This window comes from Chanodichthys erythropterus, chromosome 21 (genome assembly GCF_024489055.1).
Source record: "Chanodichthys erythropterus isolate Z2021 chromosome 21, ASM2448905v1, whole genome shotgun sequence".
Lineage (NCBI taxonomy): Eukaryota > Metazoa > Chordata > Actinopteri > Cypriniformes > Xenocyprididae > Chanodichthys > Chanodichthys erythropterus.
In genome coordinates this window covers 23,146,262-23,171,849 of record NC_090241.1, presented here as the reverse complement: position 1 = coordinate 23,171,849, position 25,588 = coordinate 23,146,262, and the positions used below count along the sequence as shown (strand labels likewise).

The following is a 25,588-nucleotide window of genomic DNA, read 5'->3' as shown; positions in this document are numbered from 1 at the left end:
TTCTTCTATATTAAAATTCCAGCAGTGTAGACACTGCTAAGTGTATTACTGCCCTCCTCAGGTCAAAGTTTGAACTAATTGTTATATACTTGCACAAGCATATTGTATATGGCAATTTAGTTCAAACTTTGACCTGTGGAGGGCAGTAATACACTTAGCAGTGTTCACTACACTTCTGGAATTCTAATAGAGAAGAAGAGAGCTAGTTCAAGATGAGCATTTATGGTTAAAACGTAGTATAAAATATTTTTTTTTTTTTTTTTTTTTTTTTTTTGAAAATGAGCGATGGTTTCTCTAACGTTAGATAAGATTTCCTTATTTCTCGCCTGGGATCGCTGTAAACTGTAATTTTGACCTTCAACTCTTTGGAGGCCATTGATTTAATTTCTTAATTTCTTTTCGACTGAAGAAAGAAGAACATGAACATCTTGGATGACATGGGGGTGAGTAAATTATCAGAAAAAATTTAATTTGAAAGTGAACTAACGTTAATCCTTTAATGTATCTTTCCAAATTCTCTTGGGGAAACAACATTGCCAACTCTCGTCTCAACTACCACAGTGTACCGAACTCTGCCACTAGATGCCAGCCTCCGCTCTCCTTTGAACACCATTGTTGAGTGTTGAACGCGAAGCGAGGTGTTTTTCTCCTCCTCCAAACCTGAAGCCGTGTTCCAATGAAAGCAGGTGGAATTCCCCCTTTCAACCAATGGCGCTCTGCCCTCGCAACAATCCTTTCGAAAAGGATGTGTGGGCTCGGCTATGGCGCTGGCGTGAGGTTGTTGGAAACGGAAAGCCCAGGAAGCAGGATTTTGGCACTACTACACCCACTAAAGCTTAGGGCTACCAGCTTGAATGGGAACAAGTGAGAAGATCATTCATATTTGGTCAAACGTACACCTTGGGAAGCCACTTCGGCGACGTCGGATTGAAGATAGTGATTTCTACAAAAGTTGCTCTGTCAAAAGCGAGCACGTATGAGAAATAAGAGTGACCTCTGGCTAAAAAAAGGCATGGATCGCAAGAGTTAGACTGAGTTCTGACTCCCGACTCCCTCGAGCTGTTTGTTTTTTCAACTCTGGAGAAGGACGTAAAACCGTCACCATGCCTGCCAAAACAAAATACAATTTAGTCGATGATGGACACGATTTGCGGATTCCTTTACATAACGAGGAAGCATTCCAACATGGGATTAATTTCGAAGCAAAGGTAAGTTTCTTTTGACATGAAGATGATTTTTGCAGCATATATTATTTACATCCTGTTGCAATCCTGTTTCCAGTCCCAGGATACATGTAAAGTTGTTTTGCCTTTGTTGTTGCCACTTGTTTACATTCCGTTTTGTCAATTTAATTGAGCGCGTGAATTCTGATACCACATCTAGTTTTACTAAGCCCAACTTGTCGACAGGAGATCTAATAAATCTAATCTCGTTGGCTTTGATTTCCAGTATATCGGTAGTCTGGATGTGGCTCGACCCAATAGCCGTGTGGAGATTGTTGCGGCCATGAGGCGGATAAGGGTGAGTTTTTATGGTGCTAGTTTACTTTTACTGCTTCCTAAAAGTAGAGTTGACTTACAGAGTTTACCAATGTCAGTATTTAGATGTATAGAACTGCCTTATTGGTATTCCAATAAAGCTTTACGACGTGACTCAGCCTCTATTCCGCACGGGTGGTCTTCATGCCTCGAGCAACAATCAAAAATACAAAAGCAGGACAAATCAATGAGCAAATTGCTTACAAAATGAATGGATGGGATATTGATAGCCCTGTCAAAGTTGCTTTGATAAACATACACCATAAGTTACGTCGCCTTTGGCTACCACAGTGTTTGTGGATTTTCATGTGTGTAAACAGAGAAGGGCTCTTTGAAGTGGGGGTCTTCTGAGTAAAGCACTTAAAGGGCCAGTTTTGGCGCCCACCAATCACAGACGATGAGAATGCACTGGCTTCCTATGTGGCTAGACCCCCACTTGATACAGAAATCCTGCATGTTTTGATTTATTTTTTTGATGTAATAGTTTTGAACTCTTGGTAGTTTGATTTTGTTCATTTTAAAATGGGGTCCACAAGCTACATTCTGAATCTGAGTCCCTATGTTGTGTTCACTGCTTCCTACATTCAGTAGGGGATATCTGTAAAAGTTCAATTCACTAGGCACAATTTGTATCGAAATACCATCAACTTTTAAGAATATATGATGAAGAGTTTATATAAATTGTTTCTAGCTCATCACATTTGAAACCCCAAAACTGTTTTACTTTATTTATTTATTAACTTATTTATGACAGTAGTGTGCTCTTAAGTAATAAAATTCATATTAAAAAAATGTTATATGCTTTGTCACTTACAAAAATAGAGGTAAATAGTATGGAAATAATAACTTTTAATTCCCTACCCCTGACTGGTTTTGCAAGATTTTCAAGCCAGCCTGTTGTTGTCATTTAGCTATATTAATGGCAGGTACTCAAACATTCACTACTGTATTACGGTCAGGGAGGTTTTACCTGAACATACTTCCTTTTCCTGGTACACTTTGCATTCTGTGGCCCAGATTTCGCTATTGCGGTGATAATTATTTAAGGGAAGTGTGATAAGAGGTGGTTTGAACAATTGAAAGGCTTTTTTTTTTTCTTTGTTTTTGAAACATCCTGGTTTCCAGCATGGTTGCAGACACCAGGTGCAAATGATCCTATTAACCTTTTCAGTGTGCTGGACCCCCTGCAAAGGTCTGCTGGCTAAGGGGCAATGCATTTACAACAGGGAAATATTGCGTGTTAACACTTAAACACAAAAGTTACACAAAACCAATCATCCTGTAGTGGTTAAGTAGTTTTAAGTTCAAACATTGACAGCATTATTTGAGCATTTTGTTGTTGCACTGCAGAATATTGGAGTGATAATTACTTCTCAGAACATAAATATTTTGCTGAGCAGATTGCATTTTGAGGGAAAATTTATGCAATAATGTTGACAAAAGACATCCTACTTGTTTGATTTCAAGTCCCATTCACAGTAATTTATTTGGCAAGCAGTTTCTCTGTATTGTTACTGCCTATTGTTTATTGCTCACTGTTTGTTACTATTGTGTACTTCTTTAACAAAGTACACATCATTGCATATGATAATATATTCCAACATAGAACATTTCCGTTAGTCCAAGGAGTCATGCAACATCTACAGCATGCTTTATTGCAGTTTGCAACTTTAGATTGGTCATTTCAACAAGGTGAATGCTTCATGTATAGAGAGTAGTGTGCATAAATAGTTAAATAGTTTCAGTATAGTACTTTCTGTTCTCTGGTATTTCACTTTGTGGGATCGTATGATGTGGTGTCTATAATTGAAAGGGGAACATTTCAATGACTGTCGGAAATCACTTCCGTTTAATCTGCCTTTGATCTTAATTGCCATCACCCTGATAAAGGAACTTGGGTTGAAGAGATCCTGTGAATATATTGGTTTAACTAAATCAGATAATGTGGGAGTGGAAATATTGAGGTGAGATCAGGTGCCTCCGACATTTTGGGCAATAATTATGTTTAAAAAGAAAGAAACAAACAAAAGAAACCCCAGATGCTCTTTTTGTGCAGGAAGAGGTAATTTAGAGTCCTTTCGGGAATTAAAAGCTTGAAGCCTATAATCATTGGCCATTTTCATCACCACACCCAGTTCCAATTTACTCTGTATAATGAGCTGGAGTCTGAAATGTTTATAGCTTATTTTCATGCTTTTTTTTTTTTTTTTTTTTGTGCAAAGAATGGTTATTTTAATCATCTAATAATAGATATATAAGTGTAAACAAATGTCTAGATCCCCTATAACAGCTAATCTTGCAAGACATTTGTTTACACTTATATTATTTCCTCATGATCTTTCCCAATTAGCCTGTTTTTATTCAGCATCACAATAAATGGCATCAAATCCTCTTGAGCCCAAAGCCTTCTTGACTTTTTAGGCCTTTTTAGTATCAATGATGGAGATTCCGGTAGTAGTAGTTTGTTTGATGCCAATATGTGACAAATGTCTTCATTTAAGGACAAATTTATAGGCCTACCTGAATGTTTACTCACTTCACTGTTTTACGGAATACCTAGCAGACACGTAGTAAGAAAGAACATGATCGTGACATTATCTTTGTGGAGATGATTAGCATTGAGTAGATGTTGCTGTCAGATTTGGAAAGTGGAAAATTTATGGTCTTGCAGTCCTCTTGTAAAAGCTTTTAGACTCGTTTGCATAGCCCAGCACACTTTGCTCTTATTGCTGTGTCTCAAATTTATTGCATTATATATTGTTAGCTTTAAGATGGTCAAACCTCACTCTTTGGAAAAATTGATGACCTGCACTTTAAAACGGCACCTTAATTAACTGACTGATTAAGTGATGTCACGAATGGTTTCATATCGAGGTCTCTCCTCTAACACTGTGGAAGTGGAAAAGTTGACAACTAATTTATAGGTATTGAATATCATTTTTAGGAATTTTCTCAATTGAGTCAAGCTAAAATTAGGTGATCTTATCTTGTGATTCACTGCTGTTGTAACTGGTCCCAGCTGAGCCCTGTCTGAAAAATGAATTGCCTTATGTTCATATGGCAGCATGCTTTTAAAAACATTCCCTGCATTTGAATGTGAAGACCATAGCTCCCCTTTTCCCTCAATGGATGGTTTAGAATTCTACAGGGGTTAAGAAGAGGGCTAGGGGCAACATTTAGGACAAGGCAACTCTGAAGTTATCACTGAATAGATGTTTTTCTGTTCTCCTTTAGCTATGTTGGATGAAAGCAGAAAGGTCATGAAGAGTGTTCTAATGACCCTCATTAATTCTCCCTTTCTGTTCCCCTTCATCAAACCCATTTGGATGGAAAACTTTAGTTTAACTGTTTCCGCTGGTTAATGTATAACTTTGTTATACAAAGTTATTTAAAGTCACGATGAAACAGAAGTAGAGACAGATCTTTTGTTCTGTATTGTGACATACATCTGAGTGTAACAGATTATCGAAAAAATTAGGCCGGGGACTTGGTTCTATGCATCAATTAGATTTTTAGATGTGGGCTCAAAAAGTGAACACACTTGAAGTCCCTTATACGTCACCAGAAAGAAGTCTGTCGTTTTCACTGGAAGGTCTGGTTATGGTATTTTAAATAAATATTGTATTCACAGACTAATTGTTCACAATAATATCTATAATATGCATGAATTTTAGAGCTGCATCAGTCAGAACCGGACAGTTTTTACTCCAAATACTTGATCGGCAACCAGACAGTTTTTTGTTTTATTTTGGCCGAACTCTTTCCGGCTATGCACACAAACTGCATTGTAATCATTTCCCAAAATATCATTTGTGTGGAAATATTGCAAACTCTGTAAACGGGACACACTCAAGACAGGCACAAAGATAGGAGAGAAAACTCTGTAGGCACAGCAAGCTCACTCTTCGTGATGCCTGAAATATTGGAATAAAAATATAAATATTGAATTGGGGATAAGTATTGAAGAGAACTGTCTTCAGAAAATGCCTAATATAAGATAATATAATGCCTAATAAAGTGCAGAGCTTTGTTTAGAGCGGTGAATTTGCATTTTCATTCAGTCCGTCTGCTGTTTTTGTTTTGTATGTAGCATAATTTCACAAAGCTAAAGTCAGACCATTCTGTTTTTACTTGAAATCTTGAAATTATATAATCTAATTTGAATCAAAAACAACTGCTCGTTACATGTGTAGCATCTTTGTTTGGATCGTGACTCATGAGTAAAATGGCTACAGATACTTTTTGTTTAAGACCAGTTTGGTTTGTAATAGAGCAAAATAAATAACAAATACATCTGCTTAAAGTAAAAAGAAATTGTCCCATTTGCTTGTAAAAAAAAAAAAGAAAAAAAAAAAAGATTTGGCCATGATCGGTGCATCACTAGTGAATTTTCATTTATGCTGACTTTACAAAAGGCTTTTTTGTTACAACAGGCCAGTATTTGTCTATTTTCCTTGCTGTCAATCAAATGGGTAAAAATGGATATCTTCACTGATATTAATTTTTGTTCATCTGACTTAAACTGGATGGCATTTGACTGTGTCATAAAAAATCCAGCCATAAGAAAGACTTTTGGCCAGGATCCATTATAATGACGTGCCTCATTTTGTCTCCAAAGAGCCTCTTTAGATTTAAAAAAGCTCTCTTTTCCCTCAAGAACTGAACATCCTCTGTGTAACATTGACTAGCGTCAGAACAACAAAGCCATAGGATACTCGAGCTTGTCCCCTTCTTAACCATAGTAACGGAGAACAGTAAATTGACTCATAACTCTCCTCCTTTCTCCTTGGAGTGTCTTTGCCTTGCGATCTGATATGAGGGTAGTTTTCACCCCCATCAAGCACAGAGCATCATCTTAAAAACGTGTGTGTGTGTGTATGTTTAAATGCACCTCCTTTTGAGACCTTTCATTGTTACAAATGAATATTCTGGCCTAATTTGATCCTCCTTTTTAATTAACGTTTCCAGTGGCTCAGAGGTATAACTCATTCCTTGTGATTTTCTCTCTCTCTCTTTTTTTTTTTTTTTTTCTTTCTCTGAGGGTAAAAAAGTCATTAAGCATCTCCGAGATAAATCCAGCAACCAGGTTCTGTTGCATATTGAATTTTTTTTAAAGCCAAGGCGAGCATGATTAATAATGTCCTTGATGCTAAGAAATCACTTGATAAATTAAATAGATTCAAGAAAACACCTCCACTTGATCTGGTTTATTCAAGTTTAATGGCCCCAACGCAGCATCCACTGTAATCCATCAATAAACACCACATCTATTGATCTGTGGCTTTTTTATTTAATAGTAAAATTAGTTTATCCAAACTCAGGTTTTACATTTTCCATGAAAGTCGTTCAACATAAAATATGCCCCACACAATAAAACCTCTTCTTCTGGAGTGGTTCGGTCTCTGTGAATGTCTTTAGACTGTGATTTAGTGCTGTGACACATCTTTCTTCTCTCTCCCTTTCTCTTTAAAGCTCTCTTTCTAGTGTTGTGTTTAACCTAGTTCATACATTGGGGTGATTTACTGTCTTGTTGTGTTTATTTGAATCTTTATAGCTTGAGCATTCTTTGGTTTCTGACATGGGTTGCCTCATCAGGATGTTAGAGCTGCCATTTTAAGATTGATTGATAGAAAAAATATCAGCAGTTATATTACCATAATTGTGAGATTTCAGTGTCAAATTAACATTTTTATGGCCTATTCAACCTTTTTTGACTCTGTTTGGCCTTCTGTTTTACTACACAATATTCAAAGCCCCTCATTATAAAGACTAAGATATTTCTCATTCCTGCAATTGACAAAGCTGCTTCTTTCTTTTCTTTTTTTTCTTAACAGAAACGGAGAGTGTTGAGATATTTAATTAATTAACCATGATTTGTTTTGTGATTTCTGAAATTTCAAGAATTTTCAAGTTTTTGGCGGTGGTGGGGGCGGTATGATTCATTTTAAAGTGACCCTATTATGCTTTTTAGAATATTAAATTTTATACAGTGTGTAATAAAGCTGTTTGCCTTCAAACACTGTAGTTGTAGCTGAGGCCTGGAAGAGTGTGGTTTGTGTTGTCGACTTGTTGAGAAGATGCTGTTTTTAGCGCTGTAAATCCACTTTGCATGCACTTCAAAAGGATGAGGACTCATGCTGGAATTGGAAAAATCGACGCCATCGTTCCTGTTCGTATCACTGCGTATCAAGCACTGAGGAAGCTTCCGGAGATTAAATTTAGATATGGTAATGGCCATTTCATTTCCGACACAGTAGACCAGTCACAACAGACTGGGCCATCGGACCAATCAGAGCAGAGTAGGCTGTCGGAAAGGAGGGGTTTAGCGAGAGATTTCAAACAGAAATTAGGTGATGTGCAATGATTGTTATGAGAATATTAAAGTGTTTTTTGACCTAGGATGCATGCTGTTATTATTATTATTATTATTATTTTTTATTTTTTTTTATTATTTATATTTAGTTAGATCATTTAAATATATTAATAATTTATTAATTTACATACATGAGCCATCCTGCAGCCTCCCTGAGAGTTCGCTGATGCTCCTCCTAGTTGGCCCCTCTTGGTTGAGAACCACTGGCCTATAATATATTTTATATTAATTTAATCACATTGAAGGGATATTTTAAAACATTTGCTGCACGGTTAAATAATAATATAAAAATTAAAGCTGCAAGCAGCGATGAAAGGGCCCTCGCACCCGGGCTCACCGCCAACCGTTGGCCTCAGGAAAACCGCGAACAGTGGGCAACATGCATGTAAGCGAGTAAATACAAGAGAATTATGGCAAAATCATGTAAAAGTGCCACACTTCCTGCTGCCAACAGGTGGTGCTATAGCTAACTGAACATTGTCATATAGATGTCTTTAGGCCAGGACTTTTATCAGTCATGTGAAGTTTGGGGCAGATCAGACATAGTATGCCTGAGTTACAACAGCTTCCTCTTTCATGGCGAAACATCAGACTTTGTCAGTTCGCCACAGACACGCCCTTCAATGAAAACTCAAGATCTTTGATATTTATCATCGCTAAGGTCTTAAGATTAGACTGACAACATATGACATTGATCTGATTAAATCTCTAAGAGAAGTTAATCACAGTGTAAAACATGTCATTTCCTGTTGCCCCCAGGTGGCGCTATGACTGTAACTGATTATTGCCATAGAGATGTCTTCAGGCTTGGACTCTTATAAAACATGTGAAGTTTGGGGCAGATCAAACATTGTATGCCCGAGTTACAACAACTTCCTGTTTCATGGCGAAACATCGAACTTTGCCAGGCCGCCACGGACACGCCCTTCAGCGAAAACTCTAGATCCTCTTAATTTAACGTCTCAAAGCCCTTTAGATTAGACTGACCAAATATGATGTTGATCTGATTAAAGCTCTAGGAGAAGTTTGTTAAAGTACAACATGTGGAAATGGCAAAAACTGCCAAAATTTTGTAGAGAAAATTCAAAATATCTCACTTCTTGTTGGGTTTACAAACTTTGCACACAGGGGCTTTTTTTTTGTAGGTATTAGGCTGTTACATCTGTCTACTAAATTTCCTAACTGTACGTGAAACGTAGCACGAAAGGTGCTTAATTGAAATTTTGTAGGTGGCGCTATCGAGCCATTTTGCCACACCTAATTCTGAAACCCATATCAGATGTAAATTTTCTCCACTTCTGACGCGTGTGCGTGAGTTTGAGAACGTTTAGGCCCTCAAAAATGCGATTCATTTTGGAGAAGAATAATTGGCTGAGCAATTCCAATAGGGTCCTCACACCATCGGTGCTCGGGCCCTAAATATGCTGCACATATACACTCTGTGCAAAACTATTAGGCAAGTTGATTTTCTGATCATATTTTTTTTTCCAGGCACATTTTACCAATTCCAAACCACATAAATCTTAATAACTACTATTAATTTTGTATTTAATAATTTATAAGTGATATATAATTGTTCATAAAGGCTTGAAATGAAAAATGCCTTATATTCAGGTGTGCAGAATTATTAGGCAGGTTTTCTTTTACAGGCAAAATCAGCCAAAAAAGAGATTTAACTCTAAAAATATTAAATGCCCATGAGAAGGATGAAATACTAATGCAATACTAGAAATTGCAAAGTTAAGGCATGACCATTGGACAGTGGAATGCTCATTGGGTCAGCAGGCTCAGGCAAAAACAGCTGGAGAAGAAAAGACACATATTAACTGCTAAAGAATTAAGAATTAAGGTGAAGAATTAAGTGTGAAACCATCAGGAACCCTTTAGTCTCCAGCGCCACCATTTTCCAGAATTGCAACCTACCTCGAGTCTCCATAAGTGCAAGGTGTCAGGATCTCAGAGACTTAGGTTAGGTAAAGAGTCCTGAAATATCATTAGAAGATCATTTTTATTCCATATCTGCAAGACGGACATTTCAGGATAGGATCTAGAAATGATCTTCCAAAACTAACTGCCAGATTCTGGAAGATGAATTCTTCAAAGAGTGGTACAAGAGGATGTGGTGCTGGTCCTTCAAGAGTCACTCTCAATCTGTCTGTCTATAAAACCATAAAAAAAAGTCTTTGTGTATTTTACAACACTTCAGCTTGTGATTCTTATTAAGTGGGGGTCATTTTTCAGGGTTCTTCACCTAACCTAAGTCTCTGAGATCCTGACACCTTGCACTTCTGGAGACTCCAGGTAGGTTGCAGTTCTGGAAAATTGTGGCGCTGGAGACTAAGGCTACGTCCACACGAAGCCGGAGCTTACCCTAAACCGATCTTTTTTTTTTTCCTCGTCTCAAAAAATATCTGCGTCCACATGAAACCGCTGAAACGACTCAAAACGATGTAGTATACATGCCAGACCATTATGTGGCGCTGTAATTCTGCTGCAGAAATGCACTTAAAGCAGCGAAGAAGACTTGGAGCATGCGCATAAACCTTGCGCGCTGAATACAAACTTTAGCAAAGCTTAGAAATAACACTTTATTTTGGTTCAGTAGCTTCTGCAGCACGAACACAAGCATGTAGAGTCGGCTATTGCTGTTGTTGGTGGTGGTTTGTGGTGTTAGCGCGTCTGACTAGGGTCGGCACGTGGGGTGATGACATCATCGTTTCAGAAAATATACGGATTGCCCCGTCCACACGACAACGCCAAGCCGGCGTTTTCAAATTTTTCCACTCTGGGACCCGGTTTCAAAAAATACCGGTTTCATCTTTCGAAAACGCCGGATCAGTGTGGACGAAACGCCTATCCGATAAAAAATTTGTGCGGTTTCACTGAAACGCGTCTCCGTGTGGATGGGGCCTAAAGGGTTCCTGATGGTTTCACACTTAATTCTTCAAATTAATTCTTAATTCTTTAGCAGTTAACATTTGTCTTTTCTTCTCCAGCTGTTTTTGTTTGACCATGCTGATCCAATGAGCATTTCACTGTCCAATGGTCATGCCTTAACTTTGCAATTTCTAGTATTTCATTAGTATTGCATCTTTCTCATAAGCATTTCATAATTTTTGACTTTTTGGTCTGAGTTAAATCTCTTTTTTGGCTCATTTTGCCTGTAAAAGAAAACCTGCTTAATAATTCTGCACACCTGAATATAAGGCATTTTTCATTTCCAGCCTTCATGAACAATTATATATCACTTATAAATTATTAAATACAAAATTAATAGTAGTTATTACAGTTGATGTGGTTTGGAATTGGTAAAATGTGCCTGGAAAAAAAAATATGATCAGAAAATCACCTTGCCTAATAATTCTGCACATGGTGTAAAATTAAATAAATTTTTAAGCGAATCTGAAACAGAAAACCGGTGTTGGGCCCACGTAGCCTACCTCTCATTCGCCACAAATCCAGATGTTTCCACATTTGTAATGTAATTGGTTGCTAAACTATTATTTATTATGTAAACAAGGCTTTGTACTTCACTTACGTTCCAATATCCATGTAAAAAACATCAACCTTCACATGCACAGAAATAGCACAGTGGGGCGGTGCTCACGCTGAATGCCACAGATTCTACTACGGACTACTTCAAATGAGCAGCAGTGTGTTTGGTTGACTGTTTTTTATTTTGATAATGAATGATTAGCAGTGCTAGAACTGATGTGCGTGTGTGAGGCGTCTACTCGATCACTTTTTTTGTTTTTATTATTATTATTATTATAACCGTGGAAACAACTTAAAATACACCGTCATTTATAGTCAAGAGTAAGACATCATTCGAAACTGTATGGGGTTTTGTAAAAAGGGTGCTGCTCTCTGCCATCTCAGCTTTCTTTCAGTGAACTTGTTTGTGGAGCGCGTCACAAAAATGAACCAAATCGCACAATATATATATTTTATTCTGTTTTTATTCTGTTTTACTCTGTTCACAGAAGTGCTGCAGTGAGGTGACGATGAATCCTCATATCCTATTGTTTATGCTGCTATTTACGAAACCCCTGGAAAACAAATTTTTGTATTTTTAATGGGTCACAGACACTTATCCATTTTAATTTACAGTAATTTTAATTTAATTCTAATTTAACAATCTTGCCGGTTAAAGATTAATGATCGGTAAACAAGCGTCAATTGTCGATCAGGAAAAAAACCCTGAAATGAACATCCCTAGTCCAAAATCATTCTGCCAAGTAGCCTATTTTGCCATGTGAACTATTGAGCAATTGGACAATTGTGGCATAAAGTGCTTATGCCAGTGAATGATCAGTAGGTCAGCAGTTACAAATCACAGTGACTTGAATTTTCTCAGCCCTTTGGTGTTGCTTCTCAAAAATAGAAAGCTAAAAAATAGCTGCTTCCAAAGCCTGTGGTATTACAGGCCAGTTTTGGCTACCTTCATAGGCGAAAACAGCACAGTCAATGTTGGCTAAAGGCATACTGCATTAATATTCATTGTTTGTAAAAGGCAAATGAATTGCCTTTCTTCACTTGATAGATGTTAATTTATTAAACTATCAGAAATTTGCCAAATATGTATGTGGATTTTTGCCAAGTGTTAATTGGTATTATCAATACACTTGATTCTGTATTAAGTCCTGACATGCTGTCATTAAATCAGGGAAAAGCCTTCTTACAGCTTACTACTGAAGTAATGAGCTGGTAGTCAATATGTGAACACAATCATAACAGTGCACATTGTATTCTGTCTTTCTAGACCTGTCATGTCAGACTCATTCTGTCTCTGGGGATGCAAATCTTTGCACTTGCTTTTAAAATAGCCTATTGAAGCATTAGTTGTCTGCATTGCTATAACTCTGTTTTAATAATTAGCCTAATAGATTTATTTTTCCTATTTTTTGAGTCCTTCCTCCACATTCACAGCTGGAGTCATTAGTACGGTCCCACTGTAGTGGAGCGGAGAGAGGACCCAAATGCAAAGGTGCAAATAAATGAGGTTTATTCAGTCACAAAAGAAACTTGGGCAGTCCGTTCACTGGTAGATAGGGTTGATATTGGTGGACGCAGAACTGGAGAACAACTCAGGAAAATAGGATCAGGAAACACAGGAAAATGTCCTCAGTTACAAGCAGAGACCTTGTACTCGCAGCAGACAGGTAGAGGCGAGTGAGCAGCCTCATCCGAAACACTCTGCACCACAGACAGCGTCCAGAAGGAAAACACGCTGGCAGCAGGCTACTGTTGAAATCTGAATGTTTAAGTATGAAATGAATCACTTACCAATAACTGCAGCTCACGCTACTTCTGTTCTGTTAACCATTGTGACGGCTCACACTGTGGCATGTAGATGGAAAGAGTCATTCCGAAAAAGAAAAGGAGAACAACATGTTCAGTGAATTTATTTATTTATTTTTTCAGAATTAAATATATATGCTGCACTTTAACTCAAGTTGATACAGGTTTTTGATGGTCACATGATTTTTTTTTACAATGTTTCCCATTGTGACGCTCAAACTGTGGCTCGTAGTTGGAAAAAGTAATGTAAAGAAAAACAGAAAAACATGTTCAGAAATGGTGATTTTGACTTTAAAGCAAGTTAATAAAGTTTTTGTGATTTGTATTAATATAAAAAATATTCCGATTTGACTTGCCTTTCATTGCCGTCACGTTTCTTGCAGCATTCACCATTGTGATGCTCGAACAATAGCATGTAGATGGAAAAAGTAATGTAAAGAAAAACAAAGAAAAACAGAGAAAAACATGTTCAGAAATGGTGATTTTGACTTTAAAGCAAGTTAATAAAGTTTTTGTGATGTATTAATATACAAAACATTCAGATTTGACTTGCCTTTCATTGCCTTAAGTTTCTTGCAGCATTCACCATTGTGACGCTCGAACAATAGCATGTAGATGGAAAGAGTCATGCAAAGAAAGAAACAAAAACAAAATGGTGATTTTTTTTTTTTTTCTCCAGAATAAAAAAAGATTCATGTTGCAGTTAAAATAAGTTCAGATTTGTATGTTTTTATGTCTTTCTTACCACATTTACTATCGGCTCAAAACAGTGTCATGCAGATGGAAGTCATTCAGAAAAAGAAAAGGAGAACATGTTTAGTGATTTTTCCAGAATTAAATATTTATGCTGCACTTTAACACAAGTTGATACAGGTTTTTGATGGTCACATAAATTTTTTTTACCATGTTTCCCATTGTGACGCTCAAACCGTGGCGCGTAGTTGGAAAAAGTAATGTAAAGAAAAACAGAGAAAAACATGTTCAGAAATACAGTGATTTTAAAGCAAGTTAATAAAGTTTTTGTGATTGTATTAATATACAAAACATTCAGATTTGACTTGCCTTTCATTGCCGTCACGTTTCTTGCAGCATTCACCATTGTGACGCTCGAACAATAGCATGTAGATGGAAAGAGTCATGCAAAGAAAGAAACAAAAACAAAATGGTGATTTTTCCAGAATAAAAAAGATTCATGTTGCAGATTAAAATAAGTTCAGTTTTGTATGTTTTTACATGTCTTTCTTACCACATTTACTATCGGCTCAAACCATGCCATGTAGATGGAAAGAGTCATGCACAGAAAGAAACAAAGAATATTATGAGAAATACAGTGATTTTCCAGAATAAAATGTTCATGCTGCACTTTAACACAAATATAATACAGGTTTTTGATATACAAAACATTCAGATATGACTTGCCTTTTATTGCCGTCACATGATTTTTCTTACCACGTTTAACGTTACCATTGTGACGCTCAAACCGTGGCATGTATATGGAAAGAGTCATTAAAAAAAAGAAAGAAGCAAAAACATGTTCAGAATTTTACAGTGACTTGAAAACATGAATAGAGTTTTATGATGTATTCATATATAAAACATTCAGATTGGACTGACCTTTTGTTGTCGTCAGATGTGGCAGGTCAAACCATGGCATGTAGTTGGACAGATTTATGCAAAGAAATAAATAGAACATGTTCAGAAATGCAGTGATGATCCAGAATAAAATATTTATGCTGGATTTATTTAAGGGAATGACTGTCTTCAGAAAAGTTTTTTGATAGCATTTTCTTTTTTGTCTTACCTCCATGTAATGCAGTGTTTATTAGGTGTTTATATCGCAGCTTTGTGTACAGCCGTTACCAGGGAAACGGTAGTGTACAACTGTTACCAGGGAAACTGTTGCAGTGTTTATATAGCTGCTTTGTGTACAGCCGTTACCAGGGAAACGGTACTATTTCTGCTGTTCCATAAGCGCCACCAAAGACTATAGAATAACTTTGGCGCCACCTACTGTTAAAGGAACACTCCATTTTTTTAGTTAAACAGTTGAGTTTTACCATTTTCGAATCCTTTCAGACGATCTCTGGGTCTGGCGGTACCACTTTAAGCATAGCTTAGCATAGTTCATTGAATCTGATTAGACTGTTAGCATCTTGTCATAAATGAAATGATTTAAAACTTGACTCTTCTGTAGTTACACTGTGTACTAAGACCGAAGGAAAATGAAAAGTTGTGATTTTCTAGGCCGAATGGATTCGAAAATGGTAAAACTCAACGGTTTAACTGTAGGAGAGTTGGAAAATTAGCCTATTTTCAAAAAAAGTGGAAAGAGTCACTGAGAGGAAGAGAAAAAGAGAACATGTTTAGATAACATGAGCGCCACCTACTGTTAAAGAGTGGATTTAAATTTTCAGTCAGCCTGTCTGCTGTTTTTATTCAGACCAATGCAAAAGTCTTGACAGAACTTTTAATGCACTGTTGTAAATTTTAACTTGTTAATGAAAAATAAGCTAATGTGAGTTCTAAAAATAAACCGTTTGAACAAGGTATCTATAATTATTCACCAAACGCCTATAATCATTTATTATTTTGACCTTTTCTTAAAAATGTTTTAAAGACTGAAATGTGAGGTTTATCATTTTATAAAACGTTTTTTTTTTTTTTTTTGGTCATAACTTAATTTGAACATGTAGTATGTTCATGTTAGTGTCATGTTTTTTGTAAGGAAGAATGGGGCGAGGACTCAAATGCAGTTTTAATGGGTTTCTTTATTAATAATAAAATAAAACAAAAACTACCCTGTGGGGAAAAACATGACCAGCAGCTGGGTAGGGCAGGAACAGGCAAGGCATACAGGCAACACACTATGGGAACATTTTACAACGAACTGGCACAGGACTGAGAATAAATAGGAGAGGAAATGAGGAGGAGTAACAAGGAAGAGTAGGTGCCGGTGGGGCAAATAAAACAGTAATCGGGTAACAAGACGGGCAGGGTTAAGACAATATGGAGTATGTAGAAACAAACAAAATAAAGCCATGTGCTCACACAAAACATGATATGGGCACACAGCTAATGAGAGCTCTCACAGACTGCGTGTCCACACAAAACATGATAACATGAAAGCATGCGGCCGATTTAAAAACACGAACCGAACACGACAACAAGAGCCAGTGCTGCGGAAAGGCGAAATAGACTTTCCCTCCATTTTTTTTTTTTTTTTTTTTTTTTTTGCATTTGTTTATCTGTAATGGGAACCTGACATTTTTGATTCATGTGCTCATTGTGCTTGTTTTATAAGTAGATTGAACTGAAGCTTTTAATGTTTAGGTTAAACTGAGGTAATTGATTTGATGGTTGTTCGTCATTTGAATAATGATGCCCATTATGGTTAACTGGCAATTGTGTAGTTAAGCAGTGCTAGGATTAACATGCAGTTTATGCTGAAGTAGATTTATAGAGAGGAGCTGTGGGTTTGTTGTATTCAAGCTAGTTGGGTAAATTAGCCTTTTGTTTAATTTAACCTTGAAAGGGTTGACAAGCATCTGTTACAGTATCCTTATCTCTTATGATTAATACACCAGCAGTTGAAAATTTTGATGCACCTACTCATTTAGTTTTCCATATTTTACAACAATAGTAAATTAATCAAAAATAAGAATACACATAAGACGTATAGGCATATGAGGTAATAAAAACAATCTGTTTTATATTATTCAAAGTAGCCACCTTGTTCTAATAAATATATTTCAAATAAAATTTTTATTTATGATAAACATTTAAGATCACTCAAACAGTATTATGTCATCAAGACAACTCTATTAAGTTGTATCTAACTTTTGATAATCATAAGTTCATATTCATGTGCCATATTCTTTTTCCTGGAGCAGATAAGCCTTAAATCCACTTATAATTTCAGATATTATAACTTGTCATAAGTACTTTTAAGTATTAATTATGGATTAATTGGTTTGAAATCATCATTTGTTCTTCATTCAGTTTTTGTAGTTTGTTGATAGTTTACCAGCCCCTCCCCCCATAATGTCATTCCAAACTGATTTGACTTTCTTCTGCAAAACACGAAAGGAGATCTTTTAAGAATGTTTGTAACCTCAACTTATGGGGGGAAGAACAATGAGAGATTTCTCAAAATATCTTATAGTATTTTCCACAGAAGAAAGTCATACAGTTTTGGAATTACACTAGGATGAGTAAATGATGAACTTTTTTAATTATTATTGTTTGTTTATTTTTGGGTGTGAGCTATCCCTTTAAAAATTGATGTATTAATATAAAATATCACTTTAATTAGTCCTAAATAATAAACTTGGAAGTCGATTTGAAGCCAGAATAGTATATTGTGTTTGAGCAGGTAATGAAATTGGTAGATGCTCTGTGATTTATCACATACTGGTGCCATGAAACAGTAACCACCCTCCATTTGTGCTGCCCAGCCCCCAAATCATATGCTCACACAGCACTCATAGAGGGCTGGAATATATGAGCCATGGCAGGAAAGCTTGACGGGAGAAAGGAAGTTTAAGAACAATGAGACAAACCTCACTGGGATGAAAGATGGTGTGTACATGTACCTACAGCACTGGCCTGGGATGATTATATCAGTGCTTTTGCCAAAACATCAGGCCTGTCAGGAAGGAAGGAAGGGGATCCATGGTTGGTCCATGCTTTGCTTATGTATAGTTACACCAACAATAGCAACTTTAGTACCATTTACGGAACTAAGGACCACACCTGTATTTGAAATACCAGGCACAAGGAATTGGTTTGGTTGGTGTAGAAAAGATTATAATGTTGATAGTTAACATTTGCAGTGATTGAATTTATATTCTATTGTAACTTGTTATTTCCTTTCATCTGTATCCATAACTTGCATTCCAGCAAAGTCTAAAGGCTGTGTCTTTCTCTCCAGGTATGTACTGAGATTGTTCAAAGTACAGTGCGCACTGAAGCTGAAACAATTTGCCCTCTCAGAGTAATTGGTTGAAATGAGGGATTACTGCCCTGCCAGAACTTATTGCATGTCATCTGGAAAGGTAGACAGCCTTGCTGACCCCTCAGGGTATGTGTCTACATTTAAGCGTCTCAATAGGCAAGGAAATTACAGGCACCTCTGCCAGTTCAGGAAATAACACGACCTATACATTTTAATGATGAGAAGCTCCTCAGTTCCGTGACACTCGAGGGCCAGTGGTTAGCCAGTAATTGGTGTCATTTGCACAGCTTTAAATAAAAGTCAGCCCAAAATGAAAATATTATCATTTCCTCACCTTCATGCAATTTATTTATTCCTGCTTAATTTTCAGCAGCCATTACTCCAGTGTTCATGATCCTTCAGAAATTATTATAATATGCTGATTTGGTGCTGAGGACACGTTTCTTATTCAGTGTTGGAAACAGTTGTCACTGTTTCTACTTGGACATAGCTTGGATATTCTGCCTAATATCTTCATTTGTGTTAAAAAGGATTGAGGATGAGAAAATGAGTTTATATTTTTGTGAACATGTGATCTCAAATAGTAATGTAATCATTCTCTGTTACACTAATAAGCGAGCAGAGAAGGACATTTTTTGAAAGCAGTGTAACTAAATGAGCACAAGCTGCATGGGCTCTTTTATTGCCATGGTGGATTCAGCCCTACATGCTCCTCCTGGTGTTCCTCAAATGCTAATTGATTAAATGCTTCAATGAAAGTCTCTAAGCCACAATCCAGTGTAATGTCTTGCTGAGGCCACAGTTATTACAATGATATGGGCTTGGTGTTTAACATTGATCTTAAGTTAATTGGGGAGAATGGCAATGTGACCTATGGCTTTTAACCATCGCTATGATTAATGCCTCCATATTCTCCCACTGGCATATGCTTTCTGCACAAATAGCCCCATTTACTTATAATTATTTACAGTTTCCTCAAGCTTGACTTGAAATGATGATAAAATCAGTGAAACGCATCTTGACACCATTTTAAAAATCACACTGATGTTGTGTTTGAAACTATTATACTTTGTGTCAAATTGAAATGAGGGCTTGAAGGTCTCTAACTAGATTTCAGAGCTATGCAATTAGGGTTGATAAGATTATTTTTTGTGAAAATTATTCCTGCTCTGGGAAGACAAATATTTTGTGTTGTAGAAAAAAGGTCATTTTGCCCCCTCATTGTGGCATGAATATTTCTTGGGAGACTTCGCCTTCTGGAGCCAGAGCCTGTTCTCGGCCAGGTGAACTGGAGCCTGTCGCAAATTGGCAGCGTGTGTCCACAGACTTGAGGAATGCTGCTATGTGTTGTTTACCTGCATAGTCAGTTTAAAAAAAAAACATTGCATGTCCCAGTGTTTGTGAAGGCAGTGCGACAGTTCTGTTTTGCTGCAGTGTTTACAGTACCGGGAGAGATTTCTAGTGAACTGGCAGTTTATACAGAAGTACTCTTATCTGTACTTTTCACAAGTATATTGAAATTGAAACCATTGATTCACTTGCTCTCTCACACGCTGGGTGCTTTTCGTGAGCATAGTTTTATATATTTAGATATAAAGAGCAATATAGTCTAATGTTATTAGATTGCTCAACGGCAGCACTTATTTCTTGCCTGGAACCAGTTTTTCTGCAGTGGAATGGTTTGAGAACGGACACAGGCCAGGAACCCGCACTGGAACCGTGTCAATGGAAAAGGGGTATCTGAGGGCAATGTTTGCTCTCTGGCTGCCATATAAGCTTAAATAAGCAGAGGCCTTTGCAAAAAAAAAAGGCTGTGATCAGACAATGAAATCTCTTTGCTGTGATTTCAGCCTCTGCTGTCTTTGAACTTTCCTTCAGTGCGGATTAAGCTGGATAGTTATTTTATTAAAACTTCAAACGCGCTCGAACTACAATCTAAAACTAATTTCTCAGAACTATGTAGCATGTCATTTACCCAATTAAAGCAAGTTTTATGAGTTTGGACTATTTCTGCACTTTTGATAAGGCCATAGATGTAACAATACCCAGCCATTGTTTTGGTTATCATTATATCTCCCTCTTTGTTAGAAGTACTGTAACAGTGAATTTGTAAATAGCTTGAAAAGAAAAGTCTGTTTTTGAACTTGGCCACTTTAAAAGTTGATTTCCATCTCCTGCTGAGCCTATTAATGCAGAAAAGTTTTTTATTTATTTAAATCTGCCAAAGACTTATTTTATTATTATTCATTATTAATAGGAAATGCAATTATTTATTGAACGGCTTACAGCTGTCTGATCTGCCCCATAACAGTTTGTGTCGAGTTGCAATAAATGTGTTTTTAGTTTTTAACCCGACTGGACCCAAACGTAAATGGCATTGACAGCAAATGGCAAATTTACTTACTTTATATTATTGCCTGCCCAATGGATACAAATTATTTCTGAGTTCGGCATTCAATTGTGACCAGTGGATTGTAAAAATAAACTTGATAACTCAATAAAAATTGATAGCCTAATAGAGTCATCAAAAGTACCGACTTCGGCACCAAGTTGGTACTGAAATTTTGCAGAAGCCTTTTGCCGGAGATGAGATAAATGGAGTTGCAGACATCCATGATTTATTAGGCTGTAGAGTTGCCAAAAGTATCGACTTCGGTACCAATCGGTACTGAAATTTCAAAAATGTGACTGCTTGAGTGCTGTTGAGCGGATCCGTAAACACCTCTGTTTGGCCGTTGTGTTCACGGCTTATCAGACATATCTGTGATTGGCTTCAATGATCAATGCTTCAAACACATTGTAAATAGTCATCAATGACGCTCTTCAACGAGCACTTTACAGATACACACAGGAGCATTTGAAAGCGGGCATCTATCGCGGACCAGTCCGCTGATAGACGCCTGCTTTCAAACGTTCCCGCTTTCAAAATGCTTTTAAATTCAAACACTTCCGTCTGCTTTCAAACGCTCCCGTGTGTTAATCATTGTAGCCAATCACAGACATATCCTATGAGCCGTGAACACAATGACTAATTAGAGGTGTTTGCGAATCTGCTCAACAGCGGTCAAAGCGTCACATTTTTAAAATTTCAGTACCGATTGGTACCGAAGTCGATACTTTTGGCAACTCTACAGCCTTATAAATCATGGTTTCGCTAGTGTTGTCTGCAACTCTATTTACCTCATCTCCGGCAAAGGGCTTCTGCACACAAAAAAGAAAAGCCCTGCATGAACACGTGAACACGCATGTAATAATGTGAGTGGCTTTTTCTGTTGGATCTCATAGCTAGAAGATGAATTTTGTGTGCCAGGTTACAAACGTTTGTTCCTTTTCTATGTATGTTTCTCAAAAAATGCACTTAACACGAACGCACAAGTATGCGCTGAAGTGCTGAAATGTCAATCACTCATCACTAGCTATGTTTCCATCCACCTACTTTTATGCGCATTTTGGAATATCACATAAAAAATGCTGGATGGAAACGGCAAGATGAGCATAAATTAAAAAAATTCTCGAATTAGTAGAAAATATGCGCATAAACTACGATGGAAACACTTTTACCGAATATTCCTTGATGCGCATCAAAAAAGACTTTGCAATGGCACGGCATAACTGGACCAACCAGCAGACTGATCTTGTTGCACTATGCACATCATCTGAAATGCTGCTTTAGTCCTTCTGTAATGCCTGAGCAAAGTCTGTCGTTAAAGTGGTTCAGTATTAGTCTGGGTAAACCCAGCCTGATCTGCCGGGATTTGATTTCGCTCGCCAACTCAGTCTGGAAACCCGTGCATTCATTTCTGCTGCACTGTTACACTTTTGCGGGAACCAATCACAGACTGGCTTATCCACCTTGCACGCTATTGGCGGGTATAACACGATGACGATAGAGAAGCGACGGCAAGCAGCTTTCAAACTCTATTTGATCTACCTGTCTCTCGCACAACAGTCACTCCAAAATAACAATGCACAATCACAGTGACGCCGATTGTGTTAAGCATTTACCTTATCTGAGAGAAATGTATTTTGGTGGTTTGCTTTACGATGTGAGTACAGGACTCTTTTACTTCAATGCCCCTTGATGGTAGACAATATTTTTATTATTTGCTCTATATGTTTCGTCTCCCTGCTTCTTGAATCTCGCGCCGCCTGAGCTGACTGGAATTCTTTTTGGTTGTCATGACAATGACGTAGTTTAGGGTGGCTATATTCCGCTTTCATTTACACTGAACCAGAACAGTATCAGAGTCGCCTTTTAACCTCTCGACGATGCTGAATGACTTCTTTTAGTTAGCAAACAAATTGCTCGAGTGGGTGTAAATACCGATCACTTTAATGTTTTTTTTGCACAACCTGCAAAAATCGCTCTGCCATTGCTGCTTCTGCAAACCGTGGATCAATGCTACAAACAATACAAACTAACCCTGCGTCTCAATCAGCTCGCTAGTTCCCTAGGTCGTGAATCAGTATATCATGCAAGTGAATGTGGTTGATTCCCTGATCAGTGCCCTGACTACTGAACTACATCTGATTGAGACACACGGTAAACCTGTCTGGAGTTTTCGCATCGCTCTGCAAAGTACGTCACCCGGATCGTTGATCTGATTGGTTGAAGGACTATCCAATTGCGTCACTAATGCTCGTTGATCATGCCTCTTGTGCAGTAGGAAATACATAGCAAACTCCCCAGACTAATGTTCAATTTTAAATTGAGCTTGGCCTGGTGATAGCCAGACTAGTTCAGTATAATTCCCTCCCAGAAGCGCCTCACACTAATGCGTTCACAAACACCTGCCTCTGAATGCAAGATAACATGACTGCGTTTATTGCGTTTCATCTGCGTGCTCTGAGGCTCAAGTAATTTATTATACACAAACATTATTATATACAGTGGCAGCATATATATTATATACTGCAGCAACTTCAATTTTTCTTAGTGATATTTAGCTCCAGTTTATCAGGACGAATTTGTTCTCTTACTCACTGGATGGAAACATTGCTTTATTCGCAAATGTTTTATGCGATATTCCTAATTCCCAACTTTGGATGGAAACATAGCTACTGTAACTTTATTAAGTCCTATAACTATTGGTGTAATGTTATTTACATGACCATAAGATGAGTAAAGTTTTATTTGTTGGGTCTTCTTGGGTACATTCAGAAAAAGCACATTTATTTTAAATTACCTGAGACCCGAAGCCACTAACTCGAACCAGACCATGCCCGAGGCACTCGTTGAAGTTTTGGACCTGAACCTCGGGTTTTCGATTCCAAGTGGACCCGTGAAGACCTCCTAGCCTAATAGTTAAGTTCAAGTTCACGTTTATTTATAAAGCACATTTAAAAACAACTTGTGTTGTACCAAAGTGCTGTACAGTATTACACATGATATAAGATAATAAAACTAATACATAAGATAACATATAACAACATGCAGGGTAGGCCATAAACCACTCAATAAGCCTTATATAATTCAGGCGACATCATAGGCTAAAGAAAATAAATGAGTCTTTAAGCTAGATTTAAAAGTGTCCAAAGTGGGTGAAGACCTCACGTTCACTGGAAGCGTATTCCACAACTTAGGAGCTGCAACTGCAAAAGCTCGGTCACCCTTGGTCTTTAAGCGAGACAGAGGAACCGAGAGAAGGAATTTATTGCATGAGCGGAGAGATCTTGGAGCAGAGTAAGGGTAAAGAAGATCGGAAATGTACTGCGGAGCAAGTACAGCAGAACCTTGAAGTCAACTCTGTATCTGACTGGTAACCAATGTAAGGTGGACAGAACAGGAGTGATGTGTTCTCTCTTCCTAGCTCTCGTCAGAAGTCTAGCTGCCGCATTCTGAACCAATTGCAAACGGTGTGTGGAGGATTGAGGTAGACCTATGTATAAAGAATTGCAGTAGTCAAGCCGAGATGTAACAAGTGCATGAATCACTACTTCAAGGTTTTTTTTTGAAAGAAACTGTTTTAATTTGGCGATGGACCGGAGATGAAAAAAGCTTCCTTTGACAACAGAATTTATCTGCTTATCGAATAATAAGTCAGAATCAAAGATGACGCCAAGGTTCTTAACTTTGTTTTGCAATGTTAAAGACAGGGAACTCAACTGGTTTTCCATATTAGTGATAAACAAAGGTGAACCAAAAGCAATGGCCTCAGTTTTATCCCCATTTAACTTTAGGAAGTTTTCAGACAGCCACATTTTGACTTCCTCCAGACAGGAGATGAAATTTAAAATGGAATTTCCATTTGTGGACTTGACAGGAAGATAGAATTGAGTATCGTCAGCATAACAGTGATAAGAAACCTCGTATTTCTGAAAGATAGAACCAAGAGGAAGCATGTATAAAGAGAAGGGCAGAGGACTCAGAATGGAGCCTTGCGGAACACCACATGTGATCAGTGTTGAAGATGAGTTATGTTTGCCAATATTAACTGAAAAAGTGCGACCTTTGAGATATGAAGAGAACCAACTTAATGCAACTCCCTGAATGCCAACCACTCTCTCCAGACGATGTAATTAACATATTATGATCTATCGTGTCAAATGCTGCGCTGAGATCTAAAAGAATTAAGATGACCCCGTCCCCAGAATCCAGAGAGCATAAGATGTCATTTGTCACTTTTAGCAAAGCAGTCTCAGTACTGTGAAATGCCCTGAAAACTGATTGAAATTTATCGAGCATGTTACAGTCAGCGAGATAAGCTGAAAGCTGCGAGTAGATAACCTTTTCTAGAATTTTGGAGAGAGACGACAACTTCGAGATCGGCCTATAATTATTTAAAATGTCAGGGTAAGTTTATAAGTTATATGTAAGTTAGTTTATAGTAATAGTTGATTTATGACTCATACTCTGTTTGAAAATTTAAATTCTGTATAGAGAAGATTTTGAGAGCTTTGTGGTTCATTTTACTTGGTGGAAGAACATTGCAGTATTCCTGTGTTATTTTCCCTATAAGTTAAATTTCCTTTTCGTATTGAAGCTTTTGAACTGGATTCATACATACATACATTCATGTTGTTCTCTTGTAACATTGGTATATATGACAAAGCATGAAGGTATCTTCTCCAACCATTTCTTCTCTAGATAAATTTGTGTTTTTTCCAGCGGTGTACTGTACATCTGGTGACCATTTATGTAGACCCACAAATGCATACTTGTGAACCTTATGTTAAAACAAATGTCCTCTTTATAAAGGTTTCTCTGTGTTTGATATTTTGTGACTACAGGGTTCAAGAGGTATTGAAATCTAGATGATTATAATGGGAAATGGGGAGTAACCATGGAAACCTCACAAAAGTCTGTAGAATAACAGTAGGAGTAACAGAGAACGGTGTGGAACAGCTCAAGCCTCTTTTGATTAACTCTCAAGGCAGAGACACATCATAACACTCAAGGAGAGCATTTATTCAGTAAATTTG

The 25,588-nt window shown here is 37.4% G+C and overlaps 1 protein-coding gene across 2 annotated transcripts in view; it reads left to right on the top strand.

Moving 5' to 3' along the window:
* The first annotated feature begins 738 nt into the window (after positions 1-738).
* nos1apa (nitric oxide synthase 1 (neuronal) adaptor protein a) overlaps positions 739-25,588 on the top strand; it is a 129,535-nt gene continuing 104,685 nt past the window's right edge. For both annotated transcript variants that reach the window (XM_067373645.1, XM_067373646.1), the window contains exons 1-2: positions 739-1,208; positions 1,450-1,521. In XM_067373645.1, coding sequence (XP_067229746.1) covers positions 1,104-1,208; positions 1,450-1,521 — 177 coding nt within the window. In that variant the 5' untranslated portion in view covers positions 739-1,103. The remainder of the gene's footprint in view (positions 1,209-1,449; positions 1,522-25,588) is intronic.